We start from the raw sequence: 18,706 nt of genomic DNA, 5'->3' as shown, positions 1-18,706 counted from the left end.
GCACCTATTACGCATGGCTAATATAGAATTGCTATTGCTTTACTTTACTGCTACATTCATATTATGATAGGACTTGCATGGTAGTATGCTTACTTGAAGACCTTTACCTTGACGCAACCATACCCCTGCGTACCCTGCTATTAGGCTAGACACATGCTTACTACTATATATTTCATTACTTATACTTCTACTACGCTTATACTACATACGTGGTGGAAACTGGTGTTATCTGGACTATGGGGAGAGTGCTACGTGTGTGACTTGGGTGAGTGGAGGGCGAGGGTTATGTCGACCAAGTTGGAGTATACGACGAGCCTAGGGAAAGTCTTGCCATGGGGTGCTACCTGGGCACCCATGGAATGGATACCTATGGAGGGTAAATCGTATATGAGGTGGTCCTAGCTGTGAACCTATGATGGGAGGAGCCTAGGTTGGAGGTGCTGTGGTGGCACAATAAATGGAAACCCTGATGAAGACATTCTGGCTTGGTCATCCCTAAGGACTTACTACTACTTAGATTCACCGGGAAGCCTTACGTACCACTCGCCCTATATGGTGCGAGATGGCCGGACTACTTGGTAGGATATTGCCACTACTGCTAGGTTGATAGCGGACAGTGTAAGGAGGTACGGAGCATGGAGGATTTTCCCCACACCCTTCTGAGACTTCATGGAGACCTTGTGGACCTGACTCATGACTCATAGTTTCAGCCACCCCAGACTAGACTTGGGGTGTACTAGGGCTGAATGGTAGAGTGGCATTATCCTAGGCTAGCAAGCGGCCAGAATCAGCCCAGTTGACGATGGTCAGCGAGGAAGGTGGATCTTGTGGTTATGTAAAACCTCTGCAGAGTGTATGGTTGATCGATCGATACATGAGCTGACTTGTCGGCTCTGGACCTTTTCCTGGGTTTCGCTTAAACTAGATAGTGAGATGAGTCCTTCTCTTCTTCCCCTGTGAGAGAGTGTCAGTCGTAGCTAGGGGTTACGGGCCTTGAGGCAGTGCCGAGAGGGAGTTGGCCTGTCGACTGAGCGATGGTATGGTATTGGTGGAGATGGTGATGAATCAATCCCTGGATCGAAACCTGGCTCGGGAAAAAGGAATGGGGTGGAAGATGTGTGGGAATGGTGTTAAAACTTGACAAACTATTATTATTTACTTGTTATGCTACTGCATAGGAAACCCTAGCCTCATAGGTTTCTTTTAATTGTATCCAATGTGCATCCAACTTCCACAAAGCAATGCTCATAGGGTGGGATTGGCCAGTACAAATTGTACTGATAAATTTTGGCACATAGGTTTTGCTGAGGAGTTTAGCTCCAAGGAGTTTGACGGATGAGGCGTTCGTGCCTACGCTCGAGTTTGGTGATTTTATCTTCAAGCTGTTCTGAATGAATGCTACTTTTGATTCTGCCAATGCGGCGATGTAATAAATTATGTAATTCCGCACTATTTGTACTCTGATATTATCATTGTATGGATGTGGTATTCGACTGGAAATTTGGGTAATATGATCTACAATGGTCTTATTACACTTCGACTCTGTGGATTTCCCTTCGCGGAAATCAGGGTCACTTCATTCGGGGGGTTTCTCAAAAAATTAGAGTAACTAAAGAATGCTTCTTTACTGTATTTCGAGAAACAATGTATACAATGCTTGGAAATTTAAGGGTAGAAGTGACGTAGCTGTTCTATGTTCCAAGCGTTGGTGAGGATTTTGCCCTTCTCGTTGGCTAGCTTGTAGGTCCTGGGCTTTAGCACTTGGGCGACGATGTATGACCCTTCCCATGGTGGGGTTAGCTTGTGGCGGCCCTTGTTGCTCTGCCTCAGTCTCAGCACCAGGTCGCCCACCTTCAAGTCTCAGCTTCAAATGCGCCAGGCTTGATAGCGTCGCAGGGCTTGCTGGTACTTGGCTGAGTGTAGCAGCGCAACGTCTTGGGCTTCCTCCAGTTGGTCGAGGGCATCTTCGCGGGCAGTGCGGTTGCTTTGCTCGTTGTAGGACTGTAGCCTCGGGGAACCGTACTCCAAGTCAGTGGGGAGGATGGCCTTGGCTCCATAGACCAGGAAGAATGGTGTGAACCCTGTGGCTTGGCTCGGAGTGTTCCTCAGGCTCCAGATGACCGATGGGAGTTCGACAAGCCATTTCTTGCCAAATTTCTTCAACCGGTTGTATATTCTTGACTTGAGGCCTTGTAGGATCATGCCGTTGGCACATTCTACTTGGCTGTTTGTCCTAGGGTGTCCTACGGCTGACCAGGCCACACAGATGTGGTGGTCGTCGCAGAATGTTAGGATCTTATGGCTGGTGAATTGTGTCCCATTGTCAGTGATGATGGTGTTTGGAACCCTGAACCTATGGATGATATCAGTGAAGAATAGCACTGCTTGCTCGGATTTGATTCAATTGATCGAACGAGCCTCGATCCACTTGGAGAACTTATCGATCGCTACCAGCAAATGGGTATAGCCCCCGAGGGCCTTCTGTAGAGGCCCAACCATGTCGAGCCCCCACACAGCGAATGGCCATGTAATGGGGATGGTTTGGAGGGCTTGGGCTGGGAGGTGTGTCTGCCGCGCATAGTACTAGCATCCCTCGCAGGAGCGTACTAACTTGGTGGCGTTAGCAACCGCCATTGGCCAGTAGAACCCTTGGCAGAAGGCGTTTCCGATGAGCGTTCGAGGCGCCACATGGTGCCCGTAGGCTCCCACATGCAAGTCCCAAAGTAGGGCTTGGCCTGCCTTGGTGGTGATGCATCATTAGAGGACGCAAGAAGGGCTTCGCCTATACAACTCGCTGTTGCTGAGGACGTAAGTTTTGGCTCGTCGTGCAAGCCATCGGGCTTTGGTCCTATCTGTAGGAAGCTCTCCTCGAATGAGGCAATCAAGGAATGGGACTCGCCAGTCCATGCCCTAGTTGGCCTCGGGAGGTTCCGTGTTGACTTCCATGACCTCGGGCTCGGCCGAAGGGGTCTCGGTGATAGAGGGGGCCTCAAGCCCTGTGGTGGGCTCGACCGGTGGGCCGTCTTCCGCCACCGAGGCGTAGTCGATGGAAGGCTTGTGGAGGTCTCTAGCGAAGATGTTCGGGGGGACCGGGGCCCGTGTCGACGCCATCTTTGCCAGTTCATCCACAGCCGCGTTGAATTTTCATGCGATGTGGTTGAGTTCAAGACCATCGAACTTGTCTTCTAGGCGATGTACCAACTTGTAGTACACCTCCATTTTGAGGTCATGGCAGTTCGACTCCTTCATCACTTGATCGACGACAAGCTACGAATCGCCTCGTACGTCGAGACACCGTACTCCAAGTTCAATGGCGATTTGCATGCCATTGACAAGGGCTTCGTACTCGGCTGCGTTGGAGGCGGCAAAGTGGAGCCGAATCATGTAGCGCATGTGCACTCCGAGGGGTGAGATGAAGAGCAGACCCGCGCTTGCCTCGGTCTTCATTAGGGACCCGTCGAAGTACATGGTCCAGCATTCCGCCTGGACTTGAGCAGGTGGCAGGTGGGTGTTGGTCCACTCAGCCACAAAATTGGCCAAGACCTGAGATTTAATTGCTTTTCGAGGCACAAAAGACAGGGCTTCCCCCATGAGTTCGACAGCCCACTTGGCTATCCTACCCGAGGCCTCTCGGTTATGGACTATCTCTCCCAAGGGGAAAGACGACACCACGATCACTGGGTGGGACTCGAAGTAGTGACACAGCTTGCGTCGAGCCAAGACTACAGCGTAGATCAGTTTCTAGATGTGGGGGTAGCGTATCTTAGTCTCGAAGAGCACTTTGCTGATGAAGTAAACAGGTCGTTGGATGAGTAGAGCATGCCCTTCTTCCGGCCTCTCGACTACTACAGCCGTGCTGACCACTTGGGTTGTTGCGGCGACGTAGAGTAAGAGGGTCTCACCCTTGGCTGGCGATACCAGGATGGGAGGATTGGTGAGTAGTGCCTTGAGTTTGGCGAGGGATTCTTTGGCCTCGGGGGTCCAAGAAAAGCGTTCGGATTTTCTCAAGAGGCAGTACAGAGGCAAGCCTTTTTCACCAAGGCGCGAGATGAAGCGGCTCAGGGCCGCGAGGCATCCCATGACCCTCTGCACTCCCTTGAGGTCTCGGATTGGTCCCATGTTGGTTACAGCCGAGACCTTCTCTGGGTTGGCCTCGATGCCGCGTTCCGAGACTATGAATCCCAAGAGCATGCCTCGGGGGACCCCAAAGACACACTTCTCAGGGTTGAGCTTGATGCCCTTCTCTCTGAGGCATCTGAAGGCTATTTCCAAGTCATCAACGAGATCACTAGCCTTCCTAGACTTGACCATGATGTCGTCCACGTAGGCCTCGACGGTTCACCTGATGTGCTCACCAAAGACCTAGGTCATGCACCGCTGGTATGTGGCCCCTGCGTTTCTAAGGCCAAACGACACAGTCACATAGCAGTACATGCCGAATGGGGTGATGAAAGAAGTCGCAAGCTGCTCGAACTCTTTCATCTTGATTTGATGGTAACCGGAATACGCATCAAGGAAAGATAGGGTTTCGCATCCCGTAGTGGAATCAACGATTTGGTCGATTCGAGGTAATGGGAAAGGGACTTTTGGACAAGCTTTATTCAAACCGATGTAGTCTACTCACATTCTCCACTTCCCATTTTTCTTCTTAACTAATACAGGATTAGCTAACCACTCTGGATGGGACACTTCCTTGATGAATACGGCCACCAAAAGCTTTTGCACCTCCTCGTCGATGGCCCTACGCTTTTCCTCGTCGAATCGGTGCAGGCGCTGCTTCACCGGTCTAGAGCCGGCCTGGATGTCCAAGGCATGCTCGGTGACTTCCCTCGGTATGCCCGGCATGTTCGAAGGACTCCACGCGAATACATCGGCATTCATGTGGAGAAAGTCGACGAGCATGGCTTCCTATTTGCTATTGAGCGTGGCGCTGATCCTCAGCACCCAGTCGCTGGAGCAGGTGGGGTCGACCGGGACGAGCTTGATGGCCTCCATGGGCTCGAAAGTCCCGATGCGACGCTTGGAGTCAGGCGCCTCGCTACCAAGCCAGTTGAGGTTGACGATGAGGGTCTTGGCCTCCATGAGAGCCTCGGCATACTCGATGCATTCGACATCGCAGTCGTATGCATGCTTGTACGTGGACTCGACTATGATGACGCCATTGGGACCTGGCATCTTGAGCTTGAGGTATGTGTAGTTAGGGACCGCCATAAACTTGGCGTAGCATGGGCACCCCAGGATGGCGTGGTAGGTTCCCTTGAACCCAACCACCTCGAAGGTGAGAACCTCCTTGCGGTAGTTGCAGGAAGTGCCGAAGCAAACGGGCAAGTCGATGCGCCCAAGGGGTTGCGTGCATTTCCCCAGCACGATGCCATGGAAAGGTGTGGCATCACCCCAGAGCTATGACTAGTCGAGCTTCAGGAGCTCCAAGGTGTTGGCGTAGAGCATGTTGAGGCCGCTGCCTCCGTCCATCAACACCTTGGTGAGCCGGGTGTTGCCGATGATCAGGTCGATGATGAGTGGGTACTGCCCGAGGTTTGGGACATAATTGGGGTGGTCATCCCGATCAAAGGTGATTGCCTCCTGAGACCAGTCGAGGTACCGAGGAGTGTCCACCTTAACCGAGAAGACCTCCTGGCATTCCTTCTTTCGCTGGCGCGCCATGAGGCACGCCAAAGTCCTACCAAAGATCATGAAGGCGTTGTGCACCTCGGGGAACCCATCGTCCTTGTCGTCGTCCCTATCACCGGCATCCCTCTTCTTGGCATCGTCGCTGGGGAGCCTGAGCTTGGCATAGTAACGCCGAAGCATGGTGCACTCTTCGAGGGTGTGCTTCACCGGTCCTTGATGGTAAGGGCAGGGCTTCTTAAGCATATCGTCAAAGAGCCCGGGGCCTCAGGGATTCTTGCAATCTGCGGCCACGACTAGACCGGCCTTAAGGACCTCCTGCTTCCCCTAGCGACCCTTTTTCTTTTTCTTGGGGAGGTGGGGAGCCGAGGCCCTGGGGGCCTTGTCCCTCTGCTTCCCCTTGGTGTCGTTGTCGGGGAAGATGGCCCTAATGGCCTCTTCGCCCGAGGCAAAGTTGGTGGCGATGTCGAGGAGCGTGGCCGCCGAGGTCGACATGTTCTGACCTAACTCTCGGACCAAGTCTTGGTAGGAGGTGCCGAAGAGGAATGCCTAGACAATTTCTGAGTCACCGACGCGGGGCAACTCGGTGCATTGCTTGGAAAATCATCGGATGAAGTCTCGGAGAGACTCGCCTGGCTTCTGGCGACAACTCTTAAGGTCCTAGGAGTTCCTAGGGCGCACGTATGTGCCCTAAAAATTCCCGACGAATACCTTTACCAAGTCGCGCCAGTTGTGGATCTGCGAGGGAGGGAGGTGTTCGAGCCAGGCTCGTGCCGAGTCTGACAGGAACAACGGGAGGTTGCAGATGATGAGCAGGTCATCGTCTACGCTGCCTAGCTGACAAGCCAGGCGGTAATCGGCTAGCCATAGCTTGGGGTTGGTCTCACCGCTGTACTTTGCGAGGTTGGACGGTTGCCGAAACTGGGCCGGGAAGTGAGCGGCGTGGATGGCCCTGCTAAAGACTTGAGGGCCAGGTGCCCTAGGAGAAGGACTGTGGTCCTCCCCACTATCGTAGCGACCGCCTCAGTGTGGGTGGTAGCCTCGGGCAGGCCCCTCATTATCATGGCGCCATCGCCTACTGACCACATCGTGGTCGCCTTGCGCCTCGCATCGGTCGCTGAGGTAGTCGTGCACCGAGGGGGCCTATTGGCCGTCGGTGCCTGAGCGGGCTCAGGGTGAACTGAGGCCTCCCTATCCTGCCGAGGCGGTGCCGTGGGAAGTTCTGAGGCGCCTCCACGCCATCGAGAGGCGGAACTTTTGGCCTGCTGCACCGCGGCAGTCTCGAGGAGGTCCCGGAGCTCGCCGTGGGCCCATCTCCCCTCCGAGGTAGAGGGCTCGGGCATCATTTGGAGTAGCATCACCACTGCCGTGATGTTTTGGCTAGCGCGATGGAAGATAGGGGGTTGATCATCCCCTTCATCGTTGTTGATGCGGCGATTGACGTCGCGAGCCCTCCGCCGGGCTGCTCCACCATCACCACGACCCCGCTGCTCTTGCTTAAGAGTGTCTCGGAGCTGCTGCAGAAGGAGTCAGTCTTGTTCGACCTTGGCCTGAAGCTCACAGAGCTGCTCTAGGTCCAGACATCGAAGTTCCTCAGGGGCAAGGTCCTCGTTCCACGCTGCCTAGGGCTCAACGCGTGGAGGTGCGGCGCCACCCACCCCCTCGGGGGGCGGGGAGCGAGAACCTGCCCCTTCATCCTCATCGCCCGTGCTTGGCATCCCGAGCTCGACGTGGAAGCACTCATGAGTGGGGTCGTAAGTGCCTTCATCATCAGAGTCGGAGTAGCCAAAGCAGTAGTCGCTCGCGGCCAGGAAGCGGCGCATAGCTTCAGGGTCGCAAAGCCCGGAGAAGTCCGCTCTGGCCGACGCCTCGTCCTCCTCCGAGGAATCAACATGGGTGTGGGTCGAGGTAGTGGCGTTGAGGTGAGGGCAAAACGTTGGTGGCGTCCTAAGGGCTTCACGTGAGCGGAAGCGTAGGCGGAAGCATAGGCGGCAGCAGGATTGCCAAACCTGAAGGGGTACGTGGATGGTGCCATCGCCGGGCTTTGCTCCGTCGGAGTCGACTCCTCAGGAGGTGGCGGGGCAGAGCTTGATGATGGGGCGTCGTTGCGTGCCACCAGCATTTTGCCCTTGCCCAGGCTTAAGCTGGACAGGTCCCCAACCAGGGACTCTGTACCAACAGTCGGGCATGGGGCACCGGCAGAGCGCAGTGCGTCGCCCTGAGCTTGCACGGTGTCAGGGTGGTCCCGCCCGCATCATGCCTGGTGAGCATGATGAGAGCAGCAGCCCGAGCGCCGCCTGCGCCTGGGCTACCGATGCGTGGTGTCGTCGTCGGTCGGTGGGGCTCTGGGTGTGAGGAGTACCATATCGTACACACATCCTAGAGACATGAACTCTAGGCTCCCGAACCAGATCACCGTGCCAAGACGCAGTGGTCGTACGAGGCCCACCATCCAGAACTTGTTGGGATGATGAAGCTGACATGCAGTAGTATCCCTACCTGGCGCGCCAACTGTCGATGTTTTGGACCGGCGAGCCCTCAACCAACTAGTGAAAGTGTACTGCGTGCCGCTAATCCTGGATGGTGACGCAAAGAGACACAAGGTTTATACTGGTTTAGGCAATAGGTGCCCTACATCCAGTCTGAGAGAGCGATCTTGTATTCCTTGCACCGAGGTACTTGTAGTAGGGGTTTACAAGCAGGGCGAGAGAGGGAGCTAGTCCTAGGTCTCTGCGTGGAGCGGCGTGGGTTGCTTGAGATGTTGATCTCTTGCAACGAGGGAGCGTGCGTATTATAGAGTGTTGCGCGTTGCTTGCGCGCGTGTGTGTGTGCGAGCGATGTTTGTGTGTGTGCATGCCTCTCTGTGTTCCATGAGTGCCTACCTATAAGCGGCCCCGGTCACTCCCTGTCCCTAGAAGCGGCCCCGGTCACTCCCTTTTATAGTTGAAGGGAGGCACGGGGGCGGTACATGGACTGCTATGTGGCGTTTTGTGAGTAGTGGTGGCGTGTCTGGGCCCTGTAGCTTGTCACTATGGTGGCATGGTCGTCGGAGCGGTCCTGTCCTTGGTGTACTGAGCGACACGCTGGTCACGCTCGATCCTGTGCGACGTGGGAGCTCCTGTGATGACTTGATGCAGGGCATGGCACATACTGTGAACGACGTGCAGGTTGCTGTATGTCGACAGCGTAGAGAGCCGAGGCCCAGTTGGTGCAGAGGCCGAACCATCATGGGGGGCTCGGCGGGCATGAATCCCGAGGCTACCGAGACCCCGGAGAGGATAGCCGAGGCTTGGAGGGAGCAATTGGTCCTGTACGCTGAGTTCAAGGCTACAGGGACCCGGACTTGACTCTCCACACCGTGCTGTCCTTGGAGCAGGTGGGGTTAGGCAGCACAGTGCCGAATGGGTGTCAGTCGTGGGCACAGTGCCGAGCACAGCGGCCGGTAACCCCTACCCGTCCTGTCCCAGACAGCATGGCGTTGATGCGACTCCCATTTTGTTGGTCACTCCGCTGTGTCGAGCCATCGTTCGGCTGACGTCGCATGACGTCCCGGTCGAGGCGGTGGTGACGGGGTGGCTGCCGAGCCAGCCTCGAGCGAGCCGAAGAATCGGTACCTCATCCGAGGCCCTACGCGCGGGGCCTCGAGCGAGACGGAGAATCGGTACCTCGTCCGAGGCCTTACGGACGGGTCCTCGAGCGAGGCGGAGAATCGGCACCTCGTCTGAGGCCTTACGTGCGGGGCCTCGAGCGAGGTGGAGAATCGGTACCCCGTCCGAGGCCTTACGTGCGGGGCCTCGAGCGAGACGGAGAATCGGTACCCTGTCCGAGGCCTTACGTGCGGGGCCTCGAGCGAGACGGAGAATCGGTACCCCGTCCGAGGCCTTATGGTTTCATTTTGGGCTGAGCCCGCTTCGGGTGGGCCCGGATTTTGTTCGAGGTGGGCCGGGTGGCCCAGCTGAGCCTCGGATAAGGTGAGGGTTTGCCGGTGGTTATCTCTTGGCTTTGATTTTTACAGGGTCTAAGCGATTTTTTCGGTTTTTGCTTCGGGGACCCCTTTTTATGGTACCCGACAGGATGGGACGCACCCACTTGCTAAATGAGGCCAGGGCTTGGCCGACGAGGATCAGCGAACACGCCACCTCTGACACGGCCTGCTGTGTTAAGCAGGGCAGGCATAGGGAAAAAGGAAGACCTGACTCCCTCAAAGGACCTTCTATACCTTCGACATTTTCCTTTTCCTCCGATTTGTAACCTTTGCTTCCCCCTTGTTCTATAAAAGGAAGGGCAGGGGCCCCCACCAAAGGGACGAACCTTGGACAGATCAGTTCAACATACACAACTCATCACACATACAGCCGAGCAGCGACCGAGCTCTTGGCATCCTTTCGACCATTTCATCAGAAACCTGGGACCTCTCCCTCTCTCGACCGTTTGTACCCCTACAACGAACCTTTTTTCGGTACTAATAACACGAGTAGCTACAGACTGGACGTAGGGACATTCAGCCCGAACCAGTATAAATCTTGTGTCCTTTAGTGCACCATCCGGGCCTAACGCGCAACAACCATAAATTTACTAGCCGGTGTTTGTTCGAAACACCGACAGTTGGCACGTCTGGTAGGGGCTTTTGCGTGTTCCAAATCAGGCCTCGGATGGCTAACCACGCAATCCGTTGGGTCCCGGGCGCACACGTGCGTTTCGGTGGCCTGGACTTCATCGTCACGCTGGGAGGAGAGCTGGCGCTGGCCCACGCCGCCGTCCAGTCTCCCCCCTCCGTCAGCTTCAACTATGGGAGGCTCGAGCGCCAGCCCGGCGTCTCCCTTGGACCACAGCTAACCAGGGAGGACCCACGCCGCCTCACCCTCTCCCCGGAACACTCCACATGGAGCGCCCCGACGGCGTTTCCGTTCGGTCTCCGCAACGCCGCGGCGACCGCTAGCCACCTTGTGGCGCAGCGCACGATTCTGTCCCCCTCGAACAACGAGTTCGTAGGGTTGATTGAAAGCGTTACGGAATCCCTCCATGGCCTCCCCGCGGAGGGGCCGGGGTCGGACTCTAGCTTTGACTCCGGCAGGGGGAGCCATTATCCCTTCCAGAAATGTTTCATGGCAGAAACCTTCGAGGGACACATCGAAAGCATCTCCTGCTCCGTGCTCGCTCTGCTCAGCGCTCCTGCTTCTGCTCCTGCTCTGCTCCTGCTCCTGTTCCAGCTCCTTCCCTTCCCGCGCGGGGGCCTCAAATCCACAAGCAAAGCAAACCAGCAGGCCACCTGCTGCTGTGTGCTTTCCTCTCGGTCCCCCTTCCCCCTCTCCCGGACTCCTAGCTCAGGCGCTCAGCTGCCTCAACAGTCGACTGCATTGAGTTGAGTACAGTTGCAGACTGGTGGTTCTGCTAGGAATCGGATTAGCAAGCAACAGTAGTGCATTGTTACTAACCACTGCTGCCTGCATTAGTCGTTAAAGATTCGCCTGATTGCGAGATTGCAGCGACGGGTTAACTTACGGGACGCTAGGATTCCTGTCCAAAATTCTTTTGGCATGACATGTTCTGCTTTCTCTGGGCTTTGTTTTTATTCTTTTTATTGGAGACGTAACGTAAGCTTTTGTTTTGTTTATCTTTGAGACGAGATGTGTAAGCCTTGTGTTGTGTAGGTGAGCGTTGAGACTTTGGAGCGCAGGCTGCACCGCCGCAGGCAGGCGCGGAAACAGGCACTGAGCAGAGGATCCGTCGGTCGGTCGGTCGCCACGGCCAACGGACGGGCAGAGCCTGCAGTGGCACGGGAACAGGGAACGCAACCGTGACGGCAACGGAACGAGAACGGCCAGCAGTGGCCCCCATTTTATTTATTTTTTATTCGAAAGCCAACAACAGCACCATTTCCGAGAATCAGAACGTAGGCAGGACGTATCAGCAGTGGCGAATATATGATTTTAACTTTAGCCATGCCGCTAAAAAAATATTTCATATATAATTTAATAAATCTATTTTAGCAATTCAGTAATAATTGTAAATTTTACAACATGATTTGGTATACATGCACTAAGTAACATGATAAGGCTTAAATTCAAGGATTAAGTTAAAACCATCTACTAGATACAATATAAATAGTTCAAAAGTTATACCTATAGTTTAAATATAGACATAAAAGAGTACTAGATGCTTACAATACAATTTTTTCAAGCTTTTTATTCGACGCTTTTCAAGAAATATGAATGTTTTACTATATCTTTTTCATCAACCACATCAACCACCGATCTTCCACCACTATTTCAACCTGATCAGATGGAGGATTAGAAGGTTCAACTAGCTATAAATGTTACCAAATAGTTATGAATGTAGAAAATAATTTTCTAAAAAACACGAAGAGCAAAGATTAAAATTTACCTAACCAAAATAGTGAATCAAGACGATAAGTCCTGGCTGGCGCAACCGTATATTCTACAGACAGGACATAGGAATAAGATGGTGATCCTCCGATCCAGCATTTAGAGCATGTCGGAGGGCGGCAGGGCACCAGGGGTCGTGGCTGGCCGGGGCGTCACAGACTCACCTGTCAGGCGGCGACGCATGTGTTCCTCCGTGGCTCCCTATCTGATCGAGATTAAATTAGGAAATTCGAACGTATACGAAGCGCACATACCAGACGTTTGGACTTTAGAGAATTGGAGTTCCCTTGCCACATGGGTCACGTCAATGCATCATATGGGCCTCCCGTCATCACGCGATGGTGTCCACGTATGTTTTTTTTCTTTTTTTTAACAAATACAGCGTATATACAATATAATAGTATATATACTACTGCTGGTCAGGTTTACAGGGTATGCCGGTGCATACCCGGCATACCCTGTGGCTACGCCACTGCGTATCAGCCAGCCAACAATGTTTTTCTCTCATAACACACTAGCCGGTCTTATCAGCGTAGAAATCAACGGCCGAATGAACAAACGAACGAACGAATGGAACAACAAACTCATAAATAAACGAGTGCACTCTTTCTAAGGCCCCGTTCGCTGGTCTGAAATTTGGCTAAAACTAGCTAAAAAAACACTGTTCTGGCTAAATTATTGTGAGAGAAAAACACTATTCCGGCTGAAAAAAATCCAAAACAAACCGAACCGAATATGGGATAAACCGAACATGGCCTAATAGTCGGAAAACTTTTGGGTACATAAACTCTCATGGATTTCTACCGCTTTCTGTGTTTGACGTGGGTCCAAGAAAAACTAGTGTAGTTGTGACTTTGTGACAGTCTACGTGTTAGATCGTCGGAGCTGGGAAAATGTTCGTTGTTACTTTAGCGCTTATAAAATTTGCTTTCCACAGCCTAAAGTGGAAAACAAATAGGACTGAAAGAGTTTTTTATATGAAAAATAAAGCACTCCTTATAACAGCCATGCAACATTTCTGGTTTAATTTGTGCTCCTTGTACACACATTTTCCATGGAGCCGTAAAGAATCAAATTCTGAAAGTAGAGCCTTCTCTCCCTCCTAGTACACGAGGTCAGTGACATCTAACGCCGAACGCCGTTGTTTCTTTTTTTACAAAAAAAAAACCCTACTATAACTTAGAAATTCTTCTCACGGTAATGAAATGTGTCGGGGACGTAACACCGGGTACACAATAAGGTGGGATTAATGACCATCGAATGTTGACGCTTCCAGTCAGACAAAGAGCACTACTACGCTTCTTGCCCAAACGATGGAAGACTGGTTCCACCTCGCTCGACGGCTAAGGGCTGGCTCAGTCTCGCCCGACGTCCGAGGGCGGGCTCTGCCTCGCCCGACGACCGAGGGCGGGCTCCATCTCGCCCGACGATTGCACCCTGCTCCTTCATGATGACAAGCACAGGGTACGACTGGACATTCGAGTCAAACGTAGTACAAAGGACCATGCCCTGCACGCCTGCAGTAAGGTACTGTCAGGATACGATGGGACGGGCGCTTTAGGTCCTTTCCAACGTAACAGTGCTCGAATAGTGTTGTAGGCGTCGACTTTTGTCCCACAGTGTAGTAGGCGCCGCCTTCAGTCCTCGGGCACGGATACTAACACAGGCATACGACAGCCATTACGGTCCAAGACAGAAATCACATCATCTACAGTGACGAATGTATGGTCACTTCCCCTGTTACTCCCCGAGGGGTCATAGCTCGGCTCTCCGCCGCATTGGACCGTCCACCGACATAGGATGGGACGCACCCACTTGCTAAATGAGGCCTGGGCATGGCCTACGAGGATCAGCGACCACGCCACCTCTGACACGGCCTGCCGTGTTAAGCAGGACAGACATAGAAAAAAGGAAGACTCAGCCCCCTCAAATGACCTTCTATACCTTTGGCATTTTCTTTTTTCTTTGATCTGTAACCCCTGCTCCTCCCTTGGTCTATAAAAGGGAGGGCAGGGCCCCCCACCAAAGGGACGGACCTTGGACGGATCAGTTCAACATACACAACACATCATGCATATAATCGAGCAGCGACCGAGCTCTTGGCATCCTTTCGACCATTCCATCAGAGACCTGGGACCTCTCCCTCTCTCGACCGTTTATACCCCCTACTACGAACCTTTTTTTGATACTAATAACACGAGCAGCTGTAGACTGGACGTAGGGACATTCAGCCCGAACCAGTATAAATCTTGTGTCCTTTAGTGCACCATCCCGGCCTAACGTGCAACAATCATAAATTTACTAGCCGGTGTTTGTTCGAAACACTGACAGTTGGCGCGCCAGGTAGGGGCCTTTGCGCATTCCAAATCAGGCCTTAGATGGCTAACCATGCAATCAGCTGGGTCCCGGGCGCACACGTGCGTTTCGGTGACCTGGACTTCATCGTCACGCTGGGAGGAGAGCTGGCGCTGGCCCACGCCACCGTCTAGTCTCTCCCCTCCATCAGCTTCAACTATGGGAGGCTCGAGCGCTAGCCCGGCGTCTCCCTTGGACCACAGCCATCCAGGGAGGACCTGCACCACCTCACCCTCTCCCTGGAACACTTCGCTCGAAGCGCCCCGATGGTGTTTCCATTCGGTCTCCGCAACACCGCGGCGACCGTTAGCCACCTTGTGGCACAGCGCACGATCATGTCCCCCCTCAAACAATGAGTTCATAGGGTTGATCGAAAGCGTTACAGAATCCCTCCATGGCCTCCTCATGGAGGGGCCGGGGTCAGATTCTGGCTTTGACTCTGGCACGGGGAGCCATCATCCCTTCTAGGAATGTTTCATGGCAGAAACCTCTGAGGGACATGTCGAAAGCATCTCCGTGAAGGAGACTACCCCGGTAGGCAACCTCAGCGATGCAACCGAGAGAGGGATAGCGGCCCCACCTCACGTAGGGGTGGAGCAGCTAAGAGCCCAAAAGCGGGAAATAGACAAAGTCGGACAACAGCTTGTTCGGGAGTACGTGGAGGTCGATAAGGAGATCAGGCGCCGCAGAGATGGTGGGCACACACGCGCCGTGGCCCACGACGTAAACCGAAGGATCATTGCCGATGATGAAACCCTTCCCCACTTCGCTCATGCAAGCCAGAACATCGCCGCCGCAACGGCCTTGCTCCGTGGCCTTCTAGAGGCCCAACGCCCGAGGATCGCCGGACCCATCTTGAAATCCACACGCTACTTGAGCGTGCGGCAGCGCAGCAGGCAGAGAGCATGTTGTCTCGGCGACACGAGCCCGACACCAGCTAGCGTATGCCTTTGGTACATCTCGCTAGGGACGCATCGGTCCACCAAGCGCTACAAGGGGGCGGGCAGCGCCCTGCAATCCTAGTACATCAACGGCTCCGCCACAACTGCGACGCACGCAGCACCCTCGACGCCCGCAGACGTGCCTACGACGACCTAAGGGAAGGAGCCCGCCATAGCTATCATCCTTGATGCGGTGGACGCTACGACAGCGGCGAGGTTCGGAGCCCGAGCCCCAACCACCTAGGGTCTCAGGCCTTCAGCCGGCACATCCTCAATGTTGCGTTCTCACCACGGTATCGACCACCTACTAATATCCCTAAGTACTCCAGGGAGACAAACCTCGGGCTTTGGCTTGAAGACTATCGGCTTGCCTATCAAGCCGGTGGTGCGGATAATGATGACTTCATTATCCGCAACCTTTCGCTATTCTTGGTCGATTCGGCTCGAGCATGGTTGGAACACCTGTCGTCCAACGCAATCCAGAGTTGGGCGGATCTGAAGGAGATCTTCGTGGGAAACTTCTAGGGAACATACAAACGCCCTAGGAACCCATGGGACATCAAGAACTGCCACCAGAAGGCTGGTGAGACCCTTCGTGGGTACATCTAGTGCTTCTCCCGGTAGTGCAACGAGCTCCCCAATGTCGCCGATGCCGACGTGATAGGAGCCTTCCTATCCACAATGACCTATGAGTCCTTGGTTCATAAGGTGAGACGCAAGGGTCCGCGGACCACCAAGGAGCTCCTGGACATCGCCACCACCCACGCCTCAAGAGAAGAGGCAATCGGAGCGATCTTCGATCTCCTCGAGGGCAAGGCAAGGCAGGATGAGGGTGCTGGCAAAGGCACCTCCAATTGTTCAGCCAAAAGAAAAAATAAGAAGCAACAGCGCGAGGGCCCACTCATGTCTGCTGCTGACCGCAAGGGTGGTTGAAAGCCCACGGAGGGCGCTCCGAACCACTTTGAGAAAATGCTTGAGGGGCTATGCCCGAACCACGCCTTCCCCATAAAGCATCCGCTCAAGGACTACAGCCTCATGCGGAAGTTCTTGTCCGGAGGCTCCAACAAAGGGGAATAGGGGAAGGAACCTGCCCCTGCTATGGACGACGCCGAGGAGAAGGACGATGGCTTTCCAACGCTAGATGGCTGCCTCATGATCTTCGAGGGATCAATGGCCTATGACTCCAAACATCGTCAGAAGGTCGCACGCCGCCAAGTCTACACGGCCCAACCGGCCACACCTCCCTTTCTCCGGTGGTTGGAGTTCACCATAACCTTCAATCGGACTGACCATCCGGACGCCGTCCCACACCTAGGAAGGTATCTGCTTGTGGTCGACCCGATCGTCGGGCCAAAATGCCTCACCAAAGCTTTGATGGACGAAGGCAGCGACCTCAACATCATGTACACAAAGACGCTTGACATAATGGGCGTCGACCGAACGCACCTCCACCTAATCCGAGTGCCTTTCCACGGCGTCGTGCTCGAGAAGTTGGCCATGCCACTCAGATAGATCGATCTGCCCGTTACCTTTAGGGATCAGTTCAATTATAGGACTGAGACCGTCATCTTTGAGGTGGTTGGGTTCCTCAGAACCTTCCATGCCATCTTGGGGTGTCCATGCTACACGAAGTTCATGGCCATCCCCAACTACATGTACCTCAAGCTAAAGATGCCAGGCCCCCTGCAGGGTCATCACCATCGGCACCTCCTTCCACCATGCCTACGAGTGCAAGGTCAAGTGCTGTGGCCATGCCACGGCAATCGTCGCCTTCGGGGAGCTCGCCGCCCTCAAGGAGGAGGTCACCGAAGGAGCGCCCGACGCAAAGAAGTCGACTGGGTCGTTCGAAATGTCTAAGGGCTCCAAGGAGGTCCTCATAGATGCCAACAGCTCTGAGGGTAAAATGGTACGCATTGGTACCACGCTCTCCTCCAAATAGGAAAGCACGCTCGTCGACTTCCTCCACGACAACAAATACATCTTTATGTGGAAACCCTCGGATATGCTAGGCATTCCGAGGGAGGTCGCCGAGCATACCCTAAAAATCCATCTAGGCTCCAAGTTAGTGAAGCAACGCCTACGCTGCTTCGACGAGGAAAAGTGCAGGGCCATCGATGAGGAGATAGCAAAACTGTCGCCCACTGGATTCATCAGGGAAGTACACCACCTAGAGTGGTTAGCCAATCCCGTCCTTGTACAAAAGAAGAGCAGGAAATGGAGGATGTGTGTTGACTATATGGGCCTCAACAAGGCATGCCTAAAGGATCCGTTTTCTTTGCCACGCATAGACCAAATAGTCGACTCTACCTCAGAGTGCGAAACCCTCTGCTTCCTTGATGCGTACTCCGGCTACCATCAAATCGCGATGAAAAAGTCTGACCAACTCGCGATGTCTTTCATCACCCCCTTTGGATCGTTCCTGCTATGTCTCGATGCCATTTGGTCTAAAGAACGCTAGGGCAACATACCAGTGATGTATGCTTAGATGCTTTGGGGACCTCATTGGGCGGACCGTTGAGGCCTACGTTGACAACATCGTAGTTAAGTCCAAACGGGTTGATCACCTCGTTCCCGATCTTGAGCAAACCTTTGTGAAACTTTGGGCGAATGGCATCAAACTCAATCCTGAGAAATATGTTTTCGGGGTCCCAAGGGGTATGCTGCTCGACTTCATCGTCTCCGAGCATGGCATCAAAGCCAACCTAGAGAAAATCTTAGCCATCACAAAGATGGGCCTGATTCAGAACATAAAGGGGGTTCAGCGAATCACAGGGTGCCTCGCTGCCCTCAGCCGATTCATCTCGCACCTTAGCGAATGAGGACTCCCCCTTTATCGGCTCCTGAAGAAAGCCGGCCACTTCGAGTGGACATTCGAGGCCCAGGAGGTGCTTGACATGGTCAAACTACTTCTGACAAAGCCCCCGATCCTAGTTCCTCCAAGCGACGGAGAATCCCTCCTGCTATACATAGCGGCCACCACGTAAGTGGTCAGCGCTGCCCTGGTAGTAGAACGGGAGGAAGAAGGGCACGCCCTCAAAGTCCAGCGCCCTATGTACTTCATCAGTGAGCTACTATCCAACTCCAAAACTCACTACTTCCAAATCTAGAAGCTCCTTTACACCATCCTCATCACCAAGAGGAAGTTGCGCCACTAGTTCGAGTCACATCCCATAACGGTTGTGATGTCGTTCCCCCTCGACGAGGTCGTCCAGAGCTAGGACACCACAGGAAGAACTACAAAGTGGGCACTCGAGCTGATGGATCAAGGCATCACATATGCCTCCCAAACGGCGATCAAATCCTAGGTATTAGCTGACTTCATCGCCGAATGGACTGAGGTCTAAACACCACCGGCGGTCGTCGATCAAGAGTACTAGATGATGTACTTCAATGGAT

The 18,706-nt window shown here is 53.8% G+C and overlaps 1 protein-coding gene across 1 annotated transcript; it reads left to right on the top strand.

Annotated features, from left to right (window-relative positions):
- The first annotated feature begins 16,684 nt into the window (after positions 1 to 16,684).
- On the top strand, positions 16,685 to 17,249 carry LOC136503194 (uncharacterized). Its single transcript, XM_066498347.1, has 2 exons — positions 16,685 to 16,800; positions 17,000 to 17,249. Exons 1-2 carry the CDS (start codon positions 16,685 to 16,687, stop codon positions 17,247 to 17,249), a joined length of 366 nt encoding a protein of 121 aa, XP_066354444.1.
- Positions 17,250 to 18,706: the final 1,457 nt, after the last annotated feature.

Source organism: Miscanthus floridulus, chromosome 14 (genome assembly GCF_019320115.1).
Source record: "Miscanthus floridulus cultivar M001 chromosome 14, ASM1932011v1, whole genome shotgun sequence".
NCBI lineage: Eukaryota > Viridiplantae > Streptophyta > Magnoliopsida > Poales > Poaceae > Miscanthus > Miscanthus floridulus.
The sequence above is the reverse complement of the archived record's forward strand: the minus strand, read 5'-3'. Positions and strand labels throughout refer to the sequence as shown.